The 20,304-nt window shown below is 39.1% G+C and overlaps 1 protein-coding gene across 3 annotated transcripts in view; it reads left to right on the forward strand.

The window, feature by feature from the left end:
• GABRB3 (gamma-aminobutyric acid type A receptor subunit beta3) overlaps positions 1-6,162 on the forward strand; it is a 194,893-nt gene extending 188,731 nt beyond the window's left edge. For all 3 annotated transcript variants that reach the window (XM_058800172.1, XM_058800173.1, XM_058800174.1), the window contains one exon: positions 4,439-6,162. In XM_058800172.1, the coding sequence (XP_058656155.1) occupies positions 4,439-4,789 (351 nt within the window). In that variant the 3' untranslated portion in view covers positions 4,790-6,162. The remainder of the gene's footprint in view (positions 1-4,438) is intronic.
• Positions 6,163-20,304: the final 14,142 nt, after the last annotated feature.

The raw sequence follows: 20,304 nt of genomic DNA on the forward strand, positions 1-20,304 counted from the left end.
AAATGAGCCTGGATGCTAGGCAGAATTAAGAAGTAGATTTAGGACTTCTCAGATATAACAGGGCACTGAAGTTCTGGACCTGGAGCATATAATCCAAGTTGAGTCCACTGGTGATATGGTGCTCCTCCAAGAGCAAGAAGTAGGTTCTCTGTGAACGCTGTCTTAATTCTTCTCCTTCTGGCTTCAGTTAGGTGAGTCACAGTCATTTTTGGGTAATGACATTAGGCTGCTGGAGTATTTGAACTTTTCACTTGTACTGTAATATGTATAGCTCAGAAATGGTAAACCTTCAAAGGTGAATCTGCCTCTCAAAATGCACTTATGTGAGATTCAGTCACTTCACCCTGGTGCAGGAGATGTAGTTACTCAGAGGTGGGAGGGATAGAGTTTGATAAAAATTTATTCTGAAATAAGAGCACTGGTTTTGCGTATTTGTATCCATGCCCATTCAGCAGAGAATTAATTAATGATTTGGTACTCAGCTGTTTTCATCTGTTTTGATGAAATTACTGGGAAATACTCCAAGGAAACAACCAACCCTTGCTTGTTTTGGGGAGGAGATGTGAGAATCAAACATGGAGACCATAGTGTAGAAGTGGGAAGGAATGGCTTCAGTGGAGCCAAAGTGAGAGAAAGAAGGCTGCAGAAAGAATGGAAGCACAGGGCTGGCAGAGAAGTGAAGAAAGGAAAATACTCTGGTCAAAGAAGGATGGTAAAAATTGAGGGGAAATTGGCCAAGTACACAATGTCCTCTCTGATTTATAACAGGATTTGAGAGTAAAGCCTGATATTAGCATTTTGGGGAGAATTTCCAGTGCACAGAGTGACATTTTTGAGCCAGGTATTGTATTCTAAGGCTCATACAGAGTAAACCTAAATTTTATCAAAGACATTAGCCTTGTTTGTCATTCATAGCCATAACTGCCTGTAATCCAGTGAGCTACTTTTCTTAATCTATACCTGGGGTAACATTTTCCCTGGAGCCTCTGAGCAACACCCGTGTTCACTCATGAAGGATTTTGCCTTCCCTGTATATTCAGGCAAGCATGAGGCAACTTGCACAGGTTACCCTGCCATTATTGGTTTGCTTCTTTATTTGTTGAGAGAGCTTGTGTACCTTTGTCAAAGTAATTTAAATCATTGCTTAAATGATTCCAAAGTCATGTCTATGTGCAAATACTTTCTAACATGCTGCATGCATTAAGTATTTATACTTTAGGACATCACCTTAAGATTGTCACAAAGTATTAGCTCTAATGTTGTCAACGGCTTAGGTGGTTTCTTCAAAACCTCTGAAGGAATCAATTTAAGAGAATGAATCTCAAGAGTATCTGTGGACCAGAGGCTGATTTAGCTTCTGCAGACTCCTTCTTCTCTCCATCTGCTCCTTCCTCTTATTTGACATGCAAGCCTGTTGCTCCATTAGCAAAGAGAAGAATTTCTAAAGTATGTTTCCAAATATGTTTCATTTGACATTTTGAGAAAAATGTATACTATTATGCAGCTTCATAGGACATACTGATACCTTTAGAAAAATAATTTACACAATAGTTGCAACTTTCTTGACCACCTTTCTGATTTGATGCAGATGCATCTAGATGCAGTGACAAACAGTGAGAACTCTTAAGGTTTCTGGACTGATGGAGCCATACACAACTCTGTGCTGCTTCTCTTTTGCCACTCAGGAGGCAAAAAGGCAGAAGCTGTGTTAAGGTGGCATGTGAAGTTGGCAGATAAGGTGAAGAAGGCTATGAAAGAAGGTGAAGAAGGTGCATTCAGTCTTCTCCTGATCAAGGAATCAATTTTATTCCTATTATTTCCTTCTAGGAATAAAATGAATTCCTTGATCAGGAGAAGCCTGAATGCATAGGTGCAGCCTCCATAATGCAGGCTTTCAGCTGATGGCTCAGCACAGTCAAGGTTCAGTGTAGAAGGACAAAGTACCCAGGATGGGCTGATGTCTGTGTCTATGTAGGTGGCAGACACAATCAGGAGAGATCAGAAGTCCTCAGGGAAAGAGGAGCTGACATTTGTGGTAGTGGAAGGAAAAGGAACAGAGACCTGCAAGAGCTCTAGGAGTGAAGCCCACCAAAATGGTCTCTGCTATGACATTTTTAGTAAGCTGAAGGATGTTTCTCAAGGCCTGGGAGGAGATGGGAAAGATGACATTTGATGCCGTGGGGATCTGGATGAGAGATTTACTTTTAAGCTTCACAAGGAAAAAGCAGGTTGTTGAGATATTTTACACATTGCACACAAAAATATCCTGATCATAATTTGTACTCTTAGCAGGGAAAAAAAAAAAAAAACAACAAAAGAAACTGAATCAGTTTTTTCAGAGACCACCATAAGTAGTGATGATATCCATGACTGTATTTTACACTTGTGTTTATTCCCTGGTTACAGAGACTGCTCAACAGCATGAATTCCTTTCTACAAACCTTGAAATCTTACTTTTGTACCCAAAGGGTTTCTGCAATGGAGAAAATAAATTCTTCTTAATCACCACTGAGGTTTCTCCATGCCATTATTTTTTTCCTACTTGCCTGTATAAAATTTGTAACATTTTACATTCTTTTTTTCCATTGGCAAGCACCTTGGCAAAGCATGACTGATATGCTATCATAATTGTCTTCCCTGAGAAGAGATAAGCTGAAGCATCAATAATTGATGAAAGAAATATCCATTTCACAAAATTTCAATAAGAATAAAAGCATATGGACAGACACATAGCTGCACATACTTTTAATCCATCACACAGCTTGCAAAGGACATGGTATCAGATGACTGTGCAAACTTCAGAAGGCTGTGACAATAGCCTGTTTTTACAATCACTTTTAAACTGATGCTTCTAGAATGAAATGTTCAACTGCTACACAGTTCAAACAGCTAGATCATGTGGCAGGTTAGAAAAATGTATTAATTGTGCGATGAATTATGGATGAATAAATTGCATATGTAAAACTGGAAATTATCCTGTATTCCATGATTCACTATCTATTTTTGACATGGAGAAATAAATTCTCTTGAACAGAGTCACACGTGTGTTAACTGTCTGAAAATACCCAGCACATGGCCTTTTTTTTTACCTTCAGCCATCATTTTCCTTGCCCAAAACTGGCAGAAAATTTGGAGCTGATCCCTGCATTATCTGTATTGACTGCTCATCCTTCAGCCTGTAGGGCCTGATGCATGGGGGTTGTGCTGCCCCACCAATGAAACTATCAAATACTGATTAAGACACCATTCCTTGGAACTTCTCCTCAGTGCCACTCATGGAAACTCTTAAGGTTTCTGGACTGATGGAGCCATACACAACTCTGTGCTGCTTCTCTTTTGCCACTCAGGAGGCTGGAGAATCTGGCTCAGATTTTAAGAGGCTAAATGATCAGGACCTTTTCTTTATTATTGAAAATGGCATCACACTGCTCTGTACTTGGAAATTTACATGGGGTTCTTTTGATTTTTGTATGGAGCTCTCTGTGATATGCCTGACCAGGGACCTGGATTTTTGTCTATCAGGATGATGCCTAGTCCTTGACTGGGTATGAGTTACTGCTAATACAAACATTGACCTTGCTGTAGTTGTAGTTGCTATTAACTTAAGCAAAGTATTATTAATACTAAACCAAAATATCTACATAGAAATCGCTGTCAAGTTTCTCTCACCAAGACTTTGACTTTGTTAGCATGTGATAAATATACTTTGTGCTAAACACTGGTCACTGCCTCTGGAATAGGATGGTGAAAGGGAAGAGTCCCTCCTATTTCCTCAATCCATCCACTTTTTTTCTATGCCTTAAGTTCATTTGTTTTTGAGATCAATCATGCAGACAGAAAATCCCTGCAGTTAAAAATTGCCATGATTGGAAAACTCTGCAAATGACTTTGGAAGGAAAACTTCAGGAGATAAGTTGTAAATAAGCTCCGTGATTGTAAAATACAGAGTTCAGTACATCAGAACTGTTCTTATGATTTTTGCAAACTTCACAGGCACTTTTTAAAAGCTTGTTTTAGATCACCGTTAGGAAAAAAAAAAAACTAGCCAGTTTAATTTAATTTCCTACTGTAGCAGAAAGAGGATCCATCCCTTACTCTCTTGCTCTATTGCCAGCAATGCAGAGATTTCACTGATCTGTACCATCCTTTAAAATGTGGCTGGTTCAGAGGGAAAAGAAAATGGTAGAGTTTGCCAAGTATGGTTTTGTACTGGATGTTTGGTAGCATGATGATAACCCTGTTTGTAAAAGTATTTAAGTACTTGCCTAATTTTAGGCAGCTGAACAGTGCCATTTCTTTTTTAAGATTATCACATGCTTAAAAATAATTACATTATTTTTCTAGATATGTATGGGTTTGGAGATTTACATACACCCACATTCCGTTCATCGATGTCAAGTCTTTTGAAAGACTTTATGTTTCTATTTTTTCCCCCTAGGTGGACACCCATGGAAACATTCTGCTAACATCGCTTGAAATTCACAACGAGGTGGCAAGCAACGAGGTCACCACCAGCGTTACAGAAGCCCGAAATTCAACCATATCCTTTGACAACTCAGGAATCCAGTACAGAAAACAAAGCTCACATCGTGAAAGCCTGGGAAGGCGTTCGTCAGAAAGAACAGGCTCCCATAGCAAGAGGGGCCATTTACGAAGAAGGTCTTCGCAACTGAAAATAAAAATCCCCGATCTAACAGATGTGAATGCCATCGACAGATGGTCAAGAATGGTGTTTCCATTCACATTTTCTCTTTTCAATTTAATTTACTGGCTATACTATGTTAACTGAGTGACTTAGTTTTTTTAAAGGACTTCAACTATAACAAGCGAAATACTACTTGCCTGCAGAGTTTATATATATATTTATATATATATTTATATATAAAAAAAATATATATATGAACTTTTACTATGTAGACCATACTCATGTATGTGTGAATACATGTAGCAAAGAACTGTGTGTACTTTAAAGCACATACTGCAAAGCAAAAATACATGTATGCACACACACATGAACACATTCATTCTGAGGTTATGGACACTTTAACATAGAATGCACTTCACAGGAACTTTTTAAATTGAAAGGCAGGTGTCATCAAAGAAGCAAGCCTTGAAAAAGTAAGTGTTGTATATTATCACTACAAAACCTTGATTGTCATAGAAATTTTTGAACAGCTGTAATCATGTAAAAAGTCAGTATTTAGTAACATCCTTTGTAAATGCTGCCATACACACGAATCATAAAGCAGTAAAGTTACACTGGTAAGTTTAAAGTAAGTATTTAAATTGCAGATCCATCAACTACCATTTCATCAAGCCAAATTTATTTTTCTTTGCTAAATTTTTTTGGGTTTATATATGTCATATTTTCCCAGTCCAGGATGGACATAGTTTTTAATGATCTCTTGCTTTCTCTTCTGCAGTAAGCGAGCTGATCATGGGAGTGTTGTAGGTCTTTGGAGACATATACAGGTTTATAATATTTCAAACAAGCATTTTAAGTGTCCATCAACAGTGACATGAATCTTTTGTAAGTACTGTAAATGTACAGCACATTTTCCTTCCCTTGGACTGATTCCAGCTGCCATGTCATTTTGAAAAAGAACAGCACATTTCTAGTATAATTTAGCTGAGAATTCAACTACTGTCAATGTGCTCTACATCTGCTGTAGATTTAAAGATTGTTATTCCAGTGAAAGCATAGAAGATGTCTCAGGTTATTTGTTACTTCAACATGAAATCACCTAGCTGTAGCCTTTTTTAAACATGCATTCATATTATTTAACATTCTTATAACATTGTATGTTAATGTAAAATATATTTGCATAATATGCATATAAGTATATTTTCTCAATATTTTTCTTTCCTGTGCTTGCTATTGTGACCGCATGTTATGTCATATTTTTGTTTCTGTGATGTTATAACTTTTTATTCTCTAGAGTTGAGCAAATAGAGCACTTCTGATACTTTGATTCAGTAATGGAGCATTTTCATATTTTATTTATATACTGAAAGTATATGCCTACACTTACCAAGGTAGTGTGCTTCCATCACAGATCACAAGAGTATGTTTTGTTTCAGCATTAACTGTGTTCTAACATACCCTTCATGCAAATGCGACCATTTTAGTTTTGATTCCAGTTCGTTCCCTCACTGGGATTCCAACTTTTTTCAGTCTAGTAAATTGTAGTCATCGAGGTATGCCAATTTCAGATCTGTAAACCTAATTTGTTATTTAGCAGAACTAAATCTTTCTAAAGAAAAGAAGATATATTTTTTGTAAACAGTGTTTCTATCACGTACATTCTCAAATAACAACAAATACAGTAGCATAAATAGATAAAAAAAAAAAAATAGAATTCAGGCTTAGCCCTGACAATTCTCTGCATGCGAAATTCCTGTGGACATCAATGGGATTTTTTGACAGAGAGCTTTGAATGCTAGCTGGAGACTTCTATGGGCAAAAATATGTGTGGATATGCATCTAGCAAAACCACCAAATATGAATGGAAGTGAAAAGGCTGCCCTGGCTCAGTAACGACTGCCCCCTGTTCTCACCAGGACTAGATTTACCTGTGAGTAGAGCAGCGATACTTGGGCTGCTGCCGTGCACGGCCCATTACTCTTCCCACCCCTGTTTGCAGCTGAATTGTGAAACTTTGCTCTGGACCAAAATTCCAGTGCAGATGAGCCTGGTGTGCAAAGGTGTTCCAGTTCCATCCCCAAGGCTGCTCCCTGAGCGTGGGTGGGCTGGCACAGTTGCCTTGCGGCATCCCTGCAGTGCGATCCCAGCCGGGAGCGCTCACCGGAGCCCCGGCTGCTGCCTGGGCAGGATCCGCGCCGCAGTCCCGCTGCAGCCTTGGCAAGGGTGCACAGTGGCTGAAGCTGCAGTTTTTAAGCACTGTGTCTGCAGACAACTACACAACATGAAGAGCCTCAAAGGAACCCGTATAGCTGGAGCAGAAAAACTTGGTGTTTTAAAGCTCCTCAGTATTAAGTCCCATTGGTAAAGCGCAATGTATTGTGAGCTCTTCAATATCTCTCCAGACTGTGAAGGGATTATAGAGCACATTGTCACCTTTATAATCAAAGTGACTAACAATTAACGCCTTCCCAAAATACATATTAGAGAGAATAGTTGAAAACCTCTCTTAAGTTTTTATCTTAATAGCAAAATATGTTTAAATAAAACTATCTGATTTTTAATAAAAATTATAAATGGTAGGCTTTGCTTTAGAAAAATTTCCCCACTGAAATTATCCCCAGGCAAGTCTTCCTGTAAGTGCCCTAAAAGAGCTACCCTAAGAAGTCGGATTTGAGAATGGTCCTGTCCTCATGATTTAACCTCAGCACTCCCTTTTCTTCAAGCCTCACATCCTAGAAATCACATGGCCAGGCAGAAACCTTCAATAAGAAGCGACTTTTTAGTTGTGATAGAAATGTATATTCCAAATCCCACTGAAATCAGTTCTTCGGTGGCTTCAACTGGAATTTACAAAAAGGCAGAAAATTACTCTCTGCACAGAGCAAAGAGGCAGTGTGGATTTTTCAGGGCCCTGCACGTGCAAGAGGCTGAGTCTCTGAGGACTCTCTCCCTCTCTTACCCTTTGCACTGCTGGAGGGCAGCACGTTACTGCAGCCCACTTCAGGGAACTGTGCTCCCCATCTTGCCTGTCCTTGCAAAAAGTAGGCAGTTGCACATTTCAGCTTTTTCAAAAGATTTCACATTCATTGGTTTAGTCACAAACAGCTTTAACCTTGAACAGATCCAAGTCTTGGTTTGACTTGAAAAAGGCCAGGAAAATCTCGCCTAAGGTTAGTACTTCATCATCTTACACACATTTTTTGTGCCTTTTTTTGCCAATTCTGTTCCTACAGTCCCAGCACGACTTCTTACACACAAAAACACACACGTACAACCACGTGTTAAGAGCAGTTTGCCTTGACCTCCCATTTTCTGGCTCTTGACCCTGTGCACTAGCTGCAGTATATTATTTTAACCATAGATTGCTTTAAGACTAAAAATGGTAATTTCAATTAAATCACACCAGAGTATTGTATTTCATAGCTAATTAACTCCTTTGTAACTCAACACTACTATAAATAACATTTACACATAATTTGTTTGTAAAAGGCATTTTAAAAAAGGAAAACTAGAACTATCTTCTGTTATAGCCAAAAGGGTCAATAAACAGTAGAAATATTATGGTGGTTTAACTCCAAGTTGATTTCATCCCATTGTAAAGATAAAGTAAAACCCAGTTCTTTTTGCTTAAGGCACAGCTATGTATTTTTGGTATTCTTCTGCAGTGAAAAAAAAGAATAGTAAAATGGAATGATGAAGAGATGCTTTATGAAAATATTGATGAATGAATATTAATTTATTAAAAAGGATTTAAAAATTATTTTATTGGGTTTTTTTTCTGGGAATGGAGGGAGCGTGATGACTGTTTAGCCCAATTTATTCTTAAATAGCATGTGATGATTAGTGTTACACATTTTGCAGAAAAAGACCAAATATGGAAGCATTTTCTAAACAACACACAAATTGAAGATGGATTCTGGAGCATTGAACAACTATATTTCCTAGTGCTTTATATAATAGATAAAGGAAGAAGGAAAAACTACATCCACTGACTTAGCAAGATTCTTAATAGCAAACCAATCTGTCTTCAAGCTGTGGCATTGCCAATTGAGAGCAAAAAGTTTGTTCTGTGCTTTGTATGAAAAAGCCTGCTTCTACCCAGGACACAAAAGAGGTTTTAAATATCAAAACAAGACCATGTTTATTTATATGTTTCAGTAATCAAGAACTGTATTCATTAAACTTTTTATTGTTCTTTTTATTTTAGAGGAGTCAGGATACAGAGAATTTTATGAAAGGGGATTTTAAAGACACCTTGATATTAGTGCTACAACCCCTTCCCCCAAAACCAAAAAATACCTTGAAAATTTGGAAAGCAGGAACAAGCTGTCATATGCTTGCTTAAATCTCATAGTAGCTAATGATACATGTCACAATTTTAAAAGCAGATAAAAAGATTCAGCACCATAGTTGTAATGGCCTTTTAAATCAAAAGGAAGGCTCCCTCTTATTTCAGCATGTTTCTGCATGTTTAGCAATGCTTCCCAGGTTGTAACATCTATGATCTATTTTTTCTAGTCCAGCCTGCATTGTAGAGTAGGAGAGATTAACCTTGTGGCAAGCTTAGTTTTGTGATTGGGAATATTTGCTAAGAGATGCATTTATTTCTGTATATTGGAGATGATGAATGGATAAATACTATTTAATTACTTAAGTACTACTCATTATATCAAAGGAGTTCAGATTCTGGTAGAAATGATGGGTTCTTTTCTCCAAATCGTTATGGTCCTGTTAGTATCAAGACTATTTCCACAGATGTTTGTTTTATACTGTCACAACAGCAAGTGCCACCTGCTAAGAGAGGTACAGCAGTAGCTGAAAACCGAACTAAAACCAGTGGAGATCTCAAGGCTTCTTTGAATTGCTTTTGAACAAAGAAATCTCTCATAAGTGCCTTCAAACTCCTCCAAATACAGGGTCAGGGCTTTACAAGAATTATTTCAGATTGTGGGTGTTTAATTTATGTGGTCCTTATAGCTTGTGAGAGCTGACTTGTGGACTCTGACATACACATTCAGAAAATCAAACCTTTTGACACTTTTCCCAACCATACAGCATCACTTGTACTTGAAAACTAAAGCTATGTGGATAGAATATGTAATACTATAAAAATAAAAAAAACAACTACCCCTAAAATCAGCCAAAGTTTAAATCACTAATTAACTGAACTTAAGGTAATGCTTAAACCAGCACAGCATTTGTTTGGACAATGTCCCTTAGCTTTGCAACATTCACTGCTGTATGTCTTTGTTCCAGCACTGCAGCCTCATTTAGGTTTGCACGTTTTCTTTTCCCCGGTAACAAGAGAAAACCCAGACAGTGGCCCTGCACTGGCATAGCTCCAGCAAGGTAAAGGGAGAGCACCTCTCTGGGTTTTCCCTACACTGAGCTCTCCAGAAAGACTCAGATCCCCATCTCTGAGTCCCTCCTTGGAGGCACTGATCATTCCTTTAACTCCAGAGCGAGCCTTAGGCTAACTCTGAATTATCCCCCAGCTTGCCACCAGCAGTTGGGTTGTTTCAGTTGTTATTGCTCCTGCTGCAAAAACCTGGAGATAAAGGAGCTGTTACCCCAGCTATCAGAAGGTACACTGGCAAACAGCATGTGGACTCAGGGCTAAGATACATCATGGTAATCTTTAGGTTATTCATTCTAACATTGTATTTAAATATATTTCTGTTATGTTCTAGCCTTCAAGGGTTAGCACACTTGTCTCCAGATGCTGGTGCTTTTTATACCTGGGACAGAGCATGGGGAGTTTTTCTAAACACTTTAAATCTGCCCAGCAGTGTTCTCCTGGGCCTTTCCTCCATCCCTCATGCACACCACAGGTCAGAGTTTGCATTTCCCCTGCCCTAGGTTAACCATCCACCTGCTGAGAGCCCAGATCTGCAGGCGTGTGCTGCCAAGTGCTGACTTGCTCAGCTGTACCATTAAATCCTCTGCTTGTTAGAGAGTCTCTCACAGATTAGATGCTATAATTAGTCTAACAGTGAGCTGCTGCTTCACACCTTCTCCTAAAATGCCAGCACTGCCACAAGGGACCCTGTTTTCCCATTCTTTGAAAAACACTAGAAAAAGAGGAATTTGCAGACTGTCAGACAATTAAGAACCTCTCTCCGTTCACCCAGGCTCACATTTTGCTTCAAGTAATAAATTTAATCTACAGGGACAGAAGTAATTTGGTACAAAATTTCCTGCCCAGGGCTACTCTTAAGAGTTTGCAGTCCAAAACACAAGTAATGTAGGTAAGTGCTGAAGTATTTTAAATTTCTAGCAACAATCTGTACATCTTGTTTTCCATTGGAGGTATTTAATTGAGAGGCACAAACAACTGCAGGAGCAGGAACCAGCACAGTAAATCTCCCTACCCAAGCTGGCCAAGAGCTAGGCTGGAGTCAGGCACGTGTGCTCCTCCTGCTTTCAAAGGTCTTTCTTCTTGGCTGAGCAGCTGGAGAGTTTTGATGGAAACTCCAGCTCAGCAGAGAATGATCCTGGAACATGACCCAGAGCACTCTTTGGGCAAGTGCTTTAGGCATCTGCCTCTGATGTAAAGAGCTGACAAAAGCACTACATCTAACTGCATCTTAGATAGAGGGGAGTCTCCTGTCATGAAAAGGCTTTGGGTGCCAGGCATGTCTCTGAGTGCCTTCAAGGCATGGATTCTCCCTACACTCTCTTGCCACTGCACACTGGACATGCAGCTTTGCCCTGCAGAGCTGTACAATTCTCCTGCCACAGGAGAGGACTCATGGACTGAATTCACTCCATCTCACATGGCACATTTATCTGAGGTATCTAGTTAGTCCTTCCATCTTTGCAAACCCTATTTTTAACACGTGAAAATACATACTATCATCCTGGCTATTTAAAGCACACATTTGGAGTTCCAAGGCAACATTTTTAGCTTCATTTCTTCAACTAGCTGCAAAACCATCTCCAAAGTAAGATTTTAGCAGAGGAAACTTGTGCACAGAAGTGCTGTTGCATGCTGCTCTGCAGCTGGAGTTGCTGTGCTTGAATTTTGCATGTGATAGGAAGCATGAGAGAGAAATAATGCCAGGGAAATGGAAATAATTCCTACACTTGCCTATATTTATAATGTTTTGGATGAAACAGTTTCAGTGCAGACGACAGAACACATCCTGTGATATGAGTGACCCCATATCATGACAAACAATGGTTGCCTCCCTTTGGTATCAGAGCCAAGTGTGGGTTCACAGCTTTGGCTGAAAACTCAGAACCACATTGGCTATTGGAAAGAAAATTACTTCTAATTGTTTGGTGATAAGAAAACTGTGACATGACTTCATTTGCAAATGGGAACAATTTCAAGACATGTTTTTGCATGAACTTAACGGACCTGACTGTCTTATTCTAAGCTGGAAGCTACTGCATCATTAATTAATTTTTGAATTACTATTTCATTTTCCATTTTTTTAATGTGAAGCATAGAGGGTTTTTTGTTGGTTTCTCTAAAAATACAATTTGCAGCAGGAAAGTAATTAATTGGTGTTATAAATGAATACACATTGTGCAAGATATTAGAAGTGAAACATTCTAAAAATATTCATTACCTGCAACAACAGCTTGGGCATTATTTAAAACACTCCTGATAGTTCTATTTGGCAAATATGTTTATTTTATAACAACACTGATTGGGTATTCTATAGGGGAAGTTAATATAAATGCTTCCATGTATCTCATTTGCTTTGACAAGGTAGTTTTTGGTGAAGCCAAAGCTGGAACAATTTGCTAATGACCTCACTGATGTTAAATTTCTCTTGATCATGATTTCTTGCAGACCTGTAACATCCTGAATGCAGATGACAGTTTTGACATTCACAAAGATGTAGGTTTAATTATCATCTTGATTACTTGAGCTGGAAAGCCAGATGCCTAAATATCAAGAAAGGTCGAGTAGAACAAATCCTGATAGTTGGTATCTTTCAGTTTTGGAAAGGTTGCTTGGATTGAAAGGTGACTTAGAGAATAACAACAAGTAATTCCTTTGCATAACTCTCTTTCTGCACAAAGGAACAATTGTTTAACAACATTTAAATAAGGATTTGATCCTTAAAAAGAGGAAATTTGAGCTGAAATACCAAAGACATGTAAATCACTTCAAATAAAAGAAAACAGAAAGGAGACAACAATATATATAAAGACTTGATAGTTTTTCCCAGTGCCCCATGACAGGTAACACTTTATTGTTGAGAGGCTCACATAAAGCACAGCAAGCCACCTCTTTAATAGCAGAGAATTTGTCAATATCCTTTGCCTTTATGTGCATGATTTATAAATCTATTTTCTAAAGCAATTTGAGGCTTGTAAAATCACACCATTATTTAGTACACAGCTCCTCATGGATTCTGGTTTATCAAGTGTTAGGTAAAGAGGGGAAAAAGCATCTGCTAATCACTCATTAGCTAGAATAGATTCAAACAAATTACTGCTATTATGAGTTCTGATCCAAAGCCCATTATAGTTGAAAGAAAAGCTCTCAGAGGTTTCAACAGGCTTTTCATACCACCTGAAATTAATATTAACCAGACTGCTGGAAAATTTACATCTTAATTGACTATATGAAGATCAAGATATAAAAATTTCTAGACTATAAAATGACTATAGGAAAGATCAAAACACAGTAGTGGACTGAAACCAGGAATTGCACTGACAGAATGGATAGGATTTTTTGTGATTTTAGTTTAATCAACTACATTATTGATGCTGAAGTGAAAAACAACCAGGCTCAGTTTTTGTTTGTCCACTGTTGTCTACAAAACCTATGCTTGCCCCTTAGCAACAAAATGCTAAACTGAATGAAAAATCCTTCAAATCACCACCAAAAAAATGGAAACAGAGCACACCTGGCAGGTCAGAAAACTCTCCCCATCTCAAGATGGCTGATGTCCTACTGGAACAGATAGGTATTTTAATTATTCTTTGTTAATAAAAATGTTGATATAATATTTAAAGTATTATTGATGTTTAATCAGACATTTTACATGCTTTGTTGGAAAGGAAATGTTTACCCAGACCTAACAGTGTTGAACCATGTTGAATTTATAGGACAGTTCTAATTTGGGAAATGAAGAACTTTTGGCCAGAAACTTTCCTATATACAAAACTAAAAACATTGCCTGGCTCTCATGCTGCTTCCTGCCCACTGACACCAGTCCAGCAGTCTCAGAGTGAGTTACTAGAGGTTCAAAGAGCAGAGAAATCACAACAACCAAAATGAAGGAGAACCTCCAAGGAGGGGCTACCTTCATGCTGCCAAAAATTTAGCAATTTTAGAAGAATTTCTGTCTAATATTTATTTAGGTGCCATTTATTTGGAGTTCAGTACTGGCTGGCATGTCAAAGGATTTTGAAAAGCATATTTAGTAGCTTCAGCTGCAATAAGAAAATGTGTTGGTAACTTCTGAAACACAGTCTTCACAGATGTGCATTCTTTTCCACTGTAAAATGGTAGTAAATCATGAAGGTAAGAGCTTCAGGGGACTGGCTGAGTGAGGTTGAAGCCAACTGTGGAAATTTTCAGTACACTCAATCTTATTGATAACTGCTAGCTAACAAAAAGGCTGCAGCAAATTCTCCCTTCATTTCCATTTTCATTGGCTTTTCCCAAAAACCTGAGCATTATGAGCATCCTGCCTTGCCAAAACCAGGCAGTCCTGTCACTGATACTTTTCCATGCAGTAATCAGGCTCCAGTTTTAAATGCCAGATGTTGCCCCAGTAGCACCAGTTGAGAGGACAGTGCACACCCTTGCTGTTCAGATGGGGAGAAAGCTCCCCAGGATGAAAGCATTTATGGCTGATTTCCCCTTTTGCTCTTTTGCCAAAATTGCCCTCTAGCTCGAATAGCCCTTTTCCATCTGGCATTTACTCTTGATATATTTCTAGAGAGAAATCACATCCTTCTCAACCTTCCTTTTGATAAGCTGAAATGAGTTCAGTTATTTTAAGTTACATTGTGTGCTTTTCTCCCCTGACCACCATCTTAGTCTTTCACCTCTTGCAGAAAAAAATATAATAACCCTCTTTATGGATCATAAATGACAAAATTATTATATACTGTTCCTACTGTTTTTATTCCTCCTTATCATGTCCTCTCTTGTGTCATTTCAACACACTCTCCCAATAACAATCATCAGTCTCTTTCCCTGCCCAGTTCTTAGCTCTTCATTTATTTTTATTCATCTTTTGTGTCTGTAATTCATTTTTCCCTGCTGTGTCCACTTGCCTTCTGGTGTAGGCAACGGATATTTTCCAAGATGCCACATTTCCTCCACGAGGTCTTGGGGCTCAGACCTTAAACACCTCTGTTACAACATTAGCATTAATGCTGGCAGGAGGAGACTTTAAATGCTGGATTATTTGGGGGTTTAAAACTGAAGTAATTGTCCATACATGAATCCAGGTGCTCAGGGTAGGGCTGTATGAAACCTCAGCACCTCCTTTGGCCAACTCAGCTAAGTATAAAAAATGCTTACAAATGTCACCCTTAATGAACTCCAGGGGAAACCATTGGCAATGGCAATAACCAGCCAAAGTGCAGAGCGGTGCACTGCACACCTGGCTGCCCCATGCTCCATCTCCTGGGAGGATGTGTACTCCCAGCTCCAGGGGAGCTGATGGATGGCCACCCCCAGAAACCTTCCTCTCCCCTCTTTCTGAATATCGATGGAGCTGATGGGATGCCATATCACCCTGTGTGCCAGGAAAAGCCTCTCTGAGGCTCTGGGGATGCTCTACAGCTCATCCTAAAAGCCTGAGAAGATGCTCTGAAAAGGGTCATGTGCAATACCAAGAGCAATTTGTAGAATTAAATACACATCTTGTTTGGATGCCAATTCTTTTTGGTTTACCATTCATACAGTATCAAAAATGACAACAACCTTGAAGAGGCAATTGTTGAGTGCTATGCTAAAATTCCTTCTCATCAGAGCTGCCACTGAAGGACAAGAGGATTATTTATGTGGATTTTTTTTCACATAATAGAGTGCTTGTCACAGCTGCAGTTGTGGCCTTTTTTAAATCTAATTGCAGACTTGAAATGCAAATGACTGAAAAATTTCACAGACTTATTTTAAAAATATAGATTTTAAAATACTACTTTTTGTTGCCTGTGAGTAGCTTTTTTTGTTGTTGTTGTCTGGAGGTAATTATTTTGAAATTTCCCAGGCAGTCAAAATGCCAAGCTTATACTTTAGAGATGCATCTTTGAGGTGCCAAATACAAATGCATGTAATATTAGGGACATATTTTGCTTGTACTGAAGAACAACATTACAGACAAGCATGCTCTCTGCAACCTTAATTCCCATTACTGTGTATTAATTAATGCAGTACATTGCAAGTCCTTATCTGCATGATTTTTTTCCTGCAGTATTCACATGCCAGGGTGGGCCAAAATTTCCACAATTGTCTGCTGAAAAGTCTGAATATTTGAAGCTGGCAGGGGGATGTTTGGATGCTCAAAATCCTCAATTAGAAGTAAGCAAATGTAAATTTGCCCTCAGGAGCAGTGGCCTGTGATGGTGGAGTCAGGTCTGGTGTCCAATTTGGACCAGGCAGCTGCTCCATGGATCCTGCAGCTGCTGGCTTGGATGCAGTGATGCTGCTGGTTCCTACCTTTCTATTTTTAAGGATCTAGGCCTTTAATATTTGTACTGGGGTGTAGTTGTGTACTCACTAAGAAAAGCAGGATGAATCCCAGTTGTTGGAACAAATTGCTTTGACTGAGAACAAAACCAAGTGGTTATTAACATAACATGCCAGTAGGAGCCTTGCCAGTGTTGACTTAGGCCTCTGGGCAACAATGCAGTGCAAATAGCATTAAATTGCAACTAAAAGCTTGAAACTGAGGAACAGAAGAGTTTCAGAGCAGGTGTGTAGCAAGCAGAGAGCTAACAGAAGAGGAAGATGTAAGAAAGATCTCTAACAACACAGAAAGTCTGGGCTTCTCTGAAAAAATTCCCCAGAAATTAAGCTGGCATGTCAGTGCCACAATTTTTTATGCACATTCATAGAATCATAAAATTATAAATTTATTAAGGTTGTAAAAGACTCCAAGGTCATCAAGTCCAACCATTACCCTAATTCTGCCATGTCCACCACTAAGCACCACATCTACAAATTTTTTAGTACTTCCAGGGACAGAGACCACTTCCCTGGGCAGTCTGTTCCAAGGCCTGATGACCCTTTCAGGGAAGAAACTTTTCCTAATAGCTTATCTAAACCTCCCCTTAACCCAACTTGAGGCCATTTCCTTTTTGTCCTATTGCTTGCTACTTTCAAGAAGAGGCCAACCCCCAACTTGCAACAAGATTCGTTCAGGTAGAGAGTGATAAGGTCTCACCTCAGCCTCCTTTTCTCCAGGCTAAACAGCTGCTCCTTGTAAGACTTGTGCTCCAAGTCCTTCACCAACTCTGTTGCCCTCCCCAGACATGCTCAAGCACCTTGATGTCCTTCTTGAATTGAGGAGTCCAGAACTGAACACAGGATTTGAGGCGCAGTCCCATCAGTGCTGAGTACAGGGGGACCATCCCTGCCCTGGCCTTGCTGGCCAGGTCACCATTGCTGACACAGGCCAGGTCACCATTGGCCTTCTCGGCCACCTGGGCACTGCTGGCTCATTTTCAAACTCCGCCAACCTGCACTCACAGGTCCTTTTGGCTGGATATCTTTCCAGCCACTCTTACACAGGCTTGTAGTGCTGGATGGTGTTTTTGTGACCCAGTGGCAGGACTGTTACTTTGCCTCGTTGAGCCTCACACCATTGGCCTTGGGCTCATTGGTCCAGCCTGCCCAGATGCCTCTGCAGAGCTTTCCTGTCCTCCAGCAAATCAACACTCCCACCCAAAGTAGAGTTATCTGTAAAGAGGCTGAGGGTGCCTCTGATCTCCTCATCCAGATCATAGATAAAGATATTAAACAGGGCTGGGCCCAACACTGAGCCCTGGGGAACCCCACTAGTGACCTGCCACCAGCTGGATGTGACTCCATTTACCAACACACTCTGAGCCCAGCCATCCAGCCAGTTTCTTACTCAATGAAGTGTGCACCTCTCCAAGCCATCCACTCTAGTGTACCTGAGGGACTAACCCATTTTCAGAGATAGCTGTTTTGCAATTTCTCCAAAAATCAGTTTATTGATGTCTGTCTAAGGTTGGGATGTCCAATAATAGGCACCTAAAACTGCTTACTACCTTAGCTACAATCATCAAAGGAAAATCAGAAATAATATAATGACAAATGTAATTCAAGGTGGATCAAGCTACCATTCTGCTACAGGCAAGTTATCTTGGATAATTCAAAATTTCTGTTCCTCCTGAGCTGCAGAGACTTTTACGGGGGCTTTGCTCAGTAGATTCTTTAATGTACATCAATGCTTAGTCAGTGGAGATAGGTAATTTTAAAGATATGTTTAGGAGCCTTAAGGATTTAGCAGAAATCCAGTATCTGATATTTATACAGGCATCACATACTGGGAGGAACACTCAAAGGGTGTTCCTGAGAGACACCTGCACTAAGCTGCCTGTAATTTTTTCACCAACTGGAAACAGCATGAGCTTAACTGGAAGCAGAAAAACTCCGATTCCACAGCTCTTCAAAGAGTGTAGCAAATCCTTCTGAGGCAGAGCTTATGCGCTCGATGTGGCTTCCTTATAGCTCTGAGATGAGAATTTCTAGTGACGTACATCTCTGGGCTGTGCCAGCACACAGCCTGGCTCAGCACTAGTTCAGAAATATCTCCACAAGACTCCATTGCATCATGTAAACTCACCCTTTGTGTCACTCCTTTTACTCTCTGAATGGTGCAAATGTACAGCATAATCAGTTGCATGAAGACAGAAGTATAAACAACAATAAAAGATTAGGAGAACATGGCAATTAATCACAAGAATGCAGGCTCAGTGAACTCTTTGCCATTTTTAATGAAGAGTACATTATAATTAGAGACACCCAAAGGGAATTACAAGCACTCTCACCTTGTTGAGAGCTTGTTCTCACCATTTCTTAGGCTGTTTGAGATTTCTTCATGAACCATGTGCTGTGTCTCAGTGGTGGCTAGAAAACATGGAAGAAAAGAAAGTGAGAAAAGAAAAGAAGGAAATTAATTCCAAACTCTTCCTTTTTATTTCTTTAGAACTTCATGTTGTTCCATAGGGTCTTCAAGAACTGTGAAAGTAGTGTAGAAGGAATCCCTCTGTAACCTGCAAATTACAGATGTGTCATTTGTGGTATATCAAACAAAACACCAGCAAGAGAAATTTAATTCCCTTTAAAATGAATAATCTGATACAGACATTCCAAGTAGTTCACAGTAGGGGATATCAGAATGCACAATTCTGCACACCCAGCTTGGACAAAAAGCAGTTTCGGCACAACCCATCACTGTGTGATGGAGTCTGATACACATAACGTAAGACATTAGTTATGTCAACTTTGAGGATTACTTCTGTGATTAATTTATGTGACTCATATACAAGGTTAACAGGTTTTCCCACAGATGTTTCCTGTTTTCATTAATTTGATAAGCCACTCATTTTTTATACCATCCATCAATGTATAGATTTTCAGAAAATTTATTCTTCTGGAAATAATTTTCCCCAATAATTTGCTTCTCTGTGGACTATCCACCAAATTATATTTTACTTCAGGTACAGATTAAGACATAGCAACTCGCTGTTATTTTTCTAAATGTGATTTAGGATGGATTTAATATATTCTTGTTCACACACAGATTTTTCCTTTAGAGTTCCCAGATTTCTCAGGGTTCCTAGATTTACAGAGCTTTAGGAACTCTGGCACAGTCAAAATGAGTTCACAAAGGGAAAGTCCTCTTTAATTAATTTGATATCCTTCTTTGATAAGGTCACCTGTCTTGTGGAAGAAGGGAAGGCAATTAATGCAGTTTTTTGGACTTTAGTAAGGCTTTTGATTTTGTTCCTCACAGCATTTCTCTGGACATAACTAATGTGATTTAGCTTTTGTTCAGCCTTCAAGTGGTCAGGCAGTTGGAATAAATTATTGTTGTAAGTCCCTTCTTACAGAAATAGTGTATTCTAACAATATATGTGCTGTTATGTTACATATATGCTATATATATATATATATATATACACCTTTATGTACTTGTATACCAAGCACATAAAGTAAAATTATAATTGTATATCTATTATTTTACAAGTTTATATATGTACCCTTCTGAGTTCTTATTCCTAAACTGTGGATAATTAGGACAAAGTTATCAAAATTGTTTCCCTAGATTCATGTGTTTGTTTTCAAGCTGCAACACCTTGGATGGCATTTCTAACAGACTTTCAATAATATTTAAAAGACACTCTGACATTTTGAAGAGCAGGGATGCAAAGCCATCTCTGTAGTTTCCGTGAGGTAGCTGGTGATTTGATTTGTTTAGTCAGACAATATCTATACGTCTCATTCATATACACAAGTGTTCAGAGGAAGGAGAAAATTGCTGAGAGCCTGAAGTAAGAGCCTCACAGCATGCTTGAGTGGTTTTCTCCCCCTGGAGATTACAACTTGCATGAAATGTGACACAAAATAAGCTAGGAGAGAAATTCAAGAAGGCTGGAGAATAAAAAAATGATACTTTCAAGGGCCTTCCTGAATATTTATCTTG

The sequence above is a fragment of the Ammospiza caudacuta genome, chromosome 2 (assembly GCF_027887145.1).
Source record: "Ammospiza caudacuta isolate bAmmCau1 chromosome 2, bAmmCau1.pri, whole genome shotgun sequence".
In the NCBI taxonomy this organism is placed as follows: Eukaryota; Metazoa; Chordata; class Aves; order Passeriformes; family Passerellidae; genus Ammospiza; species Ammospiza caudacuta.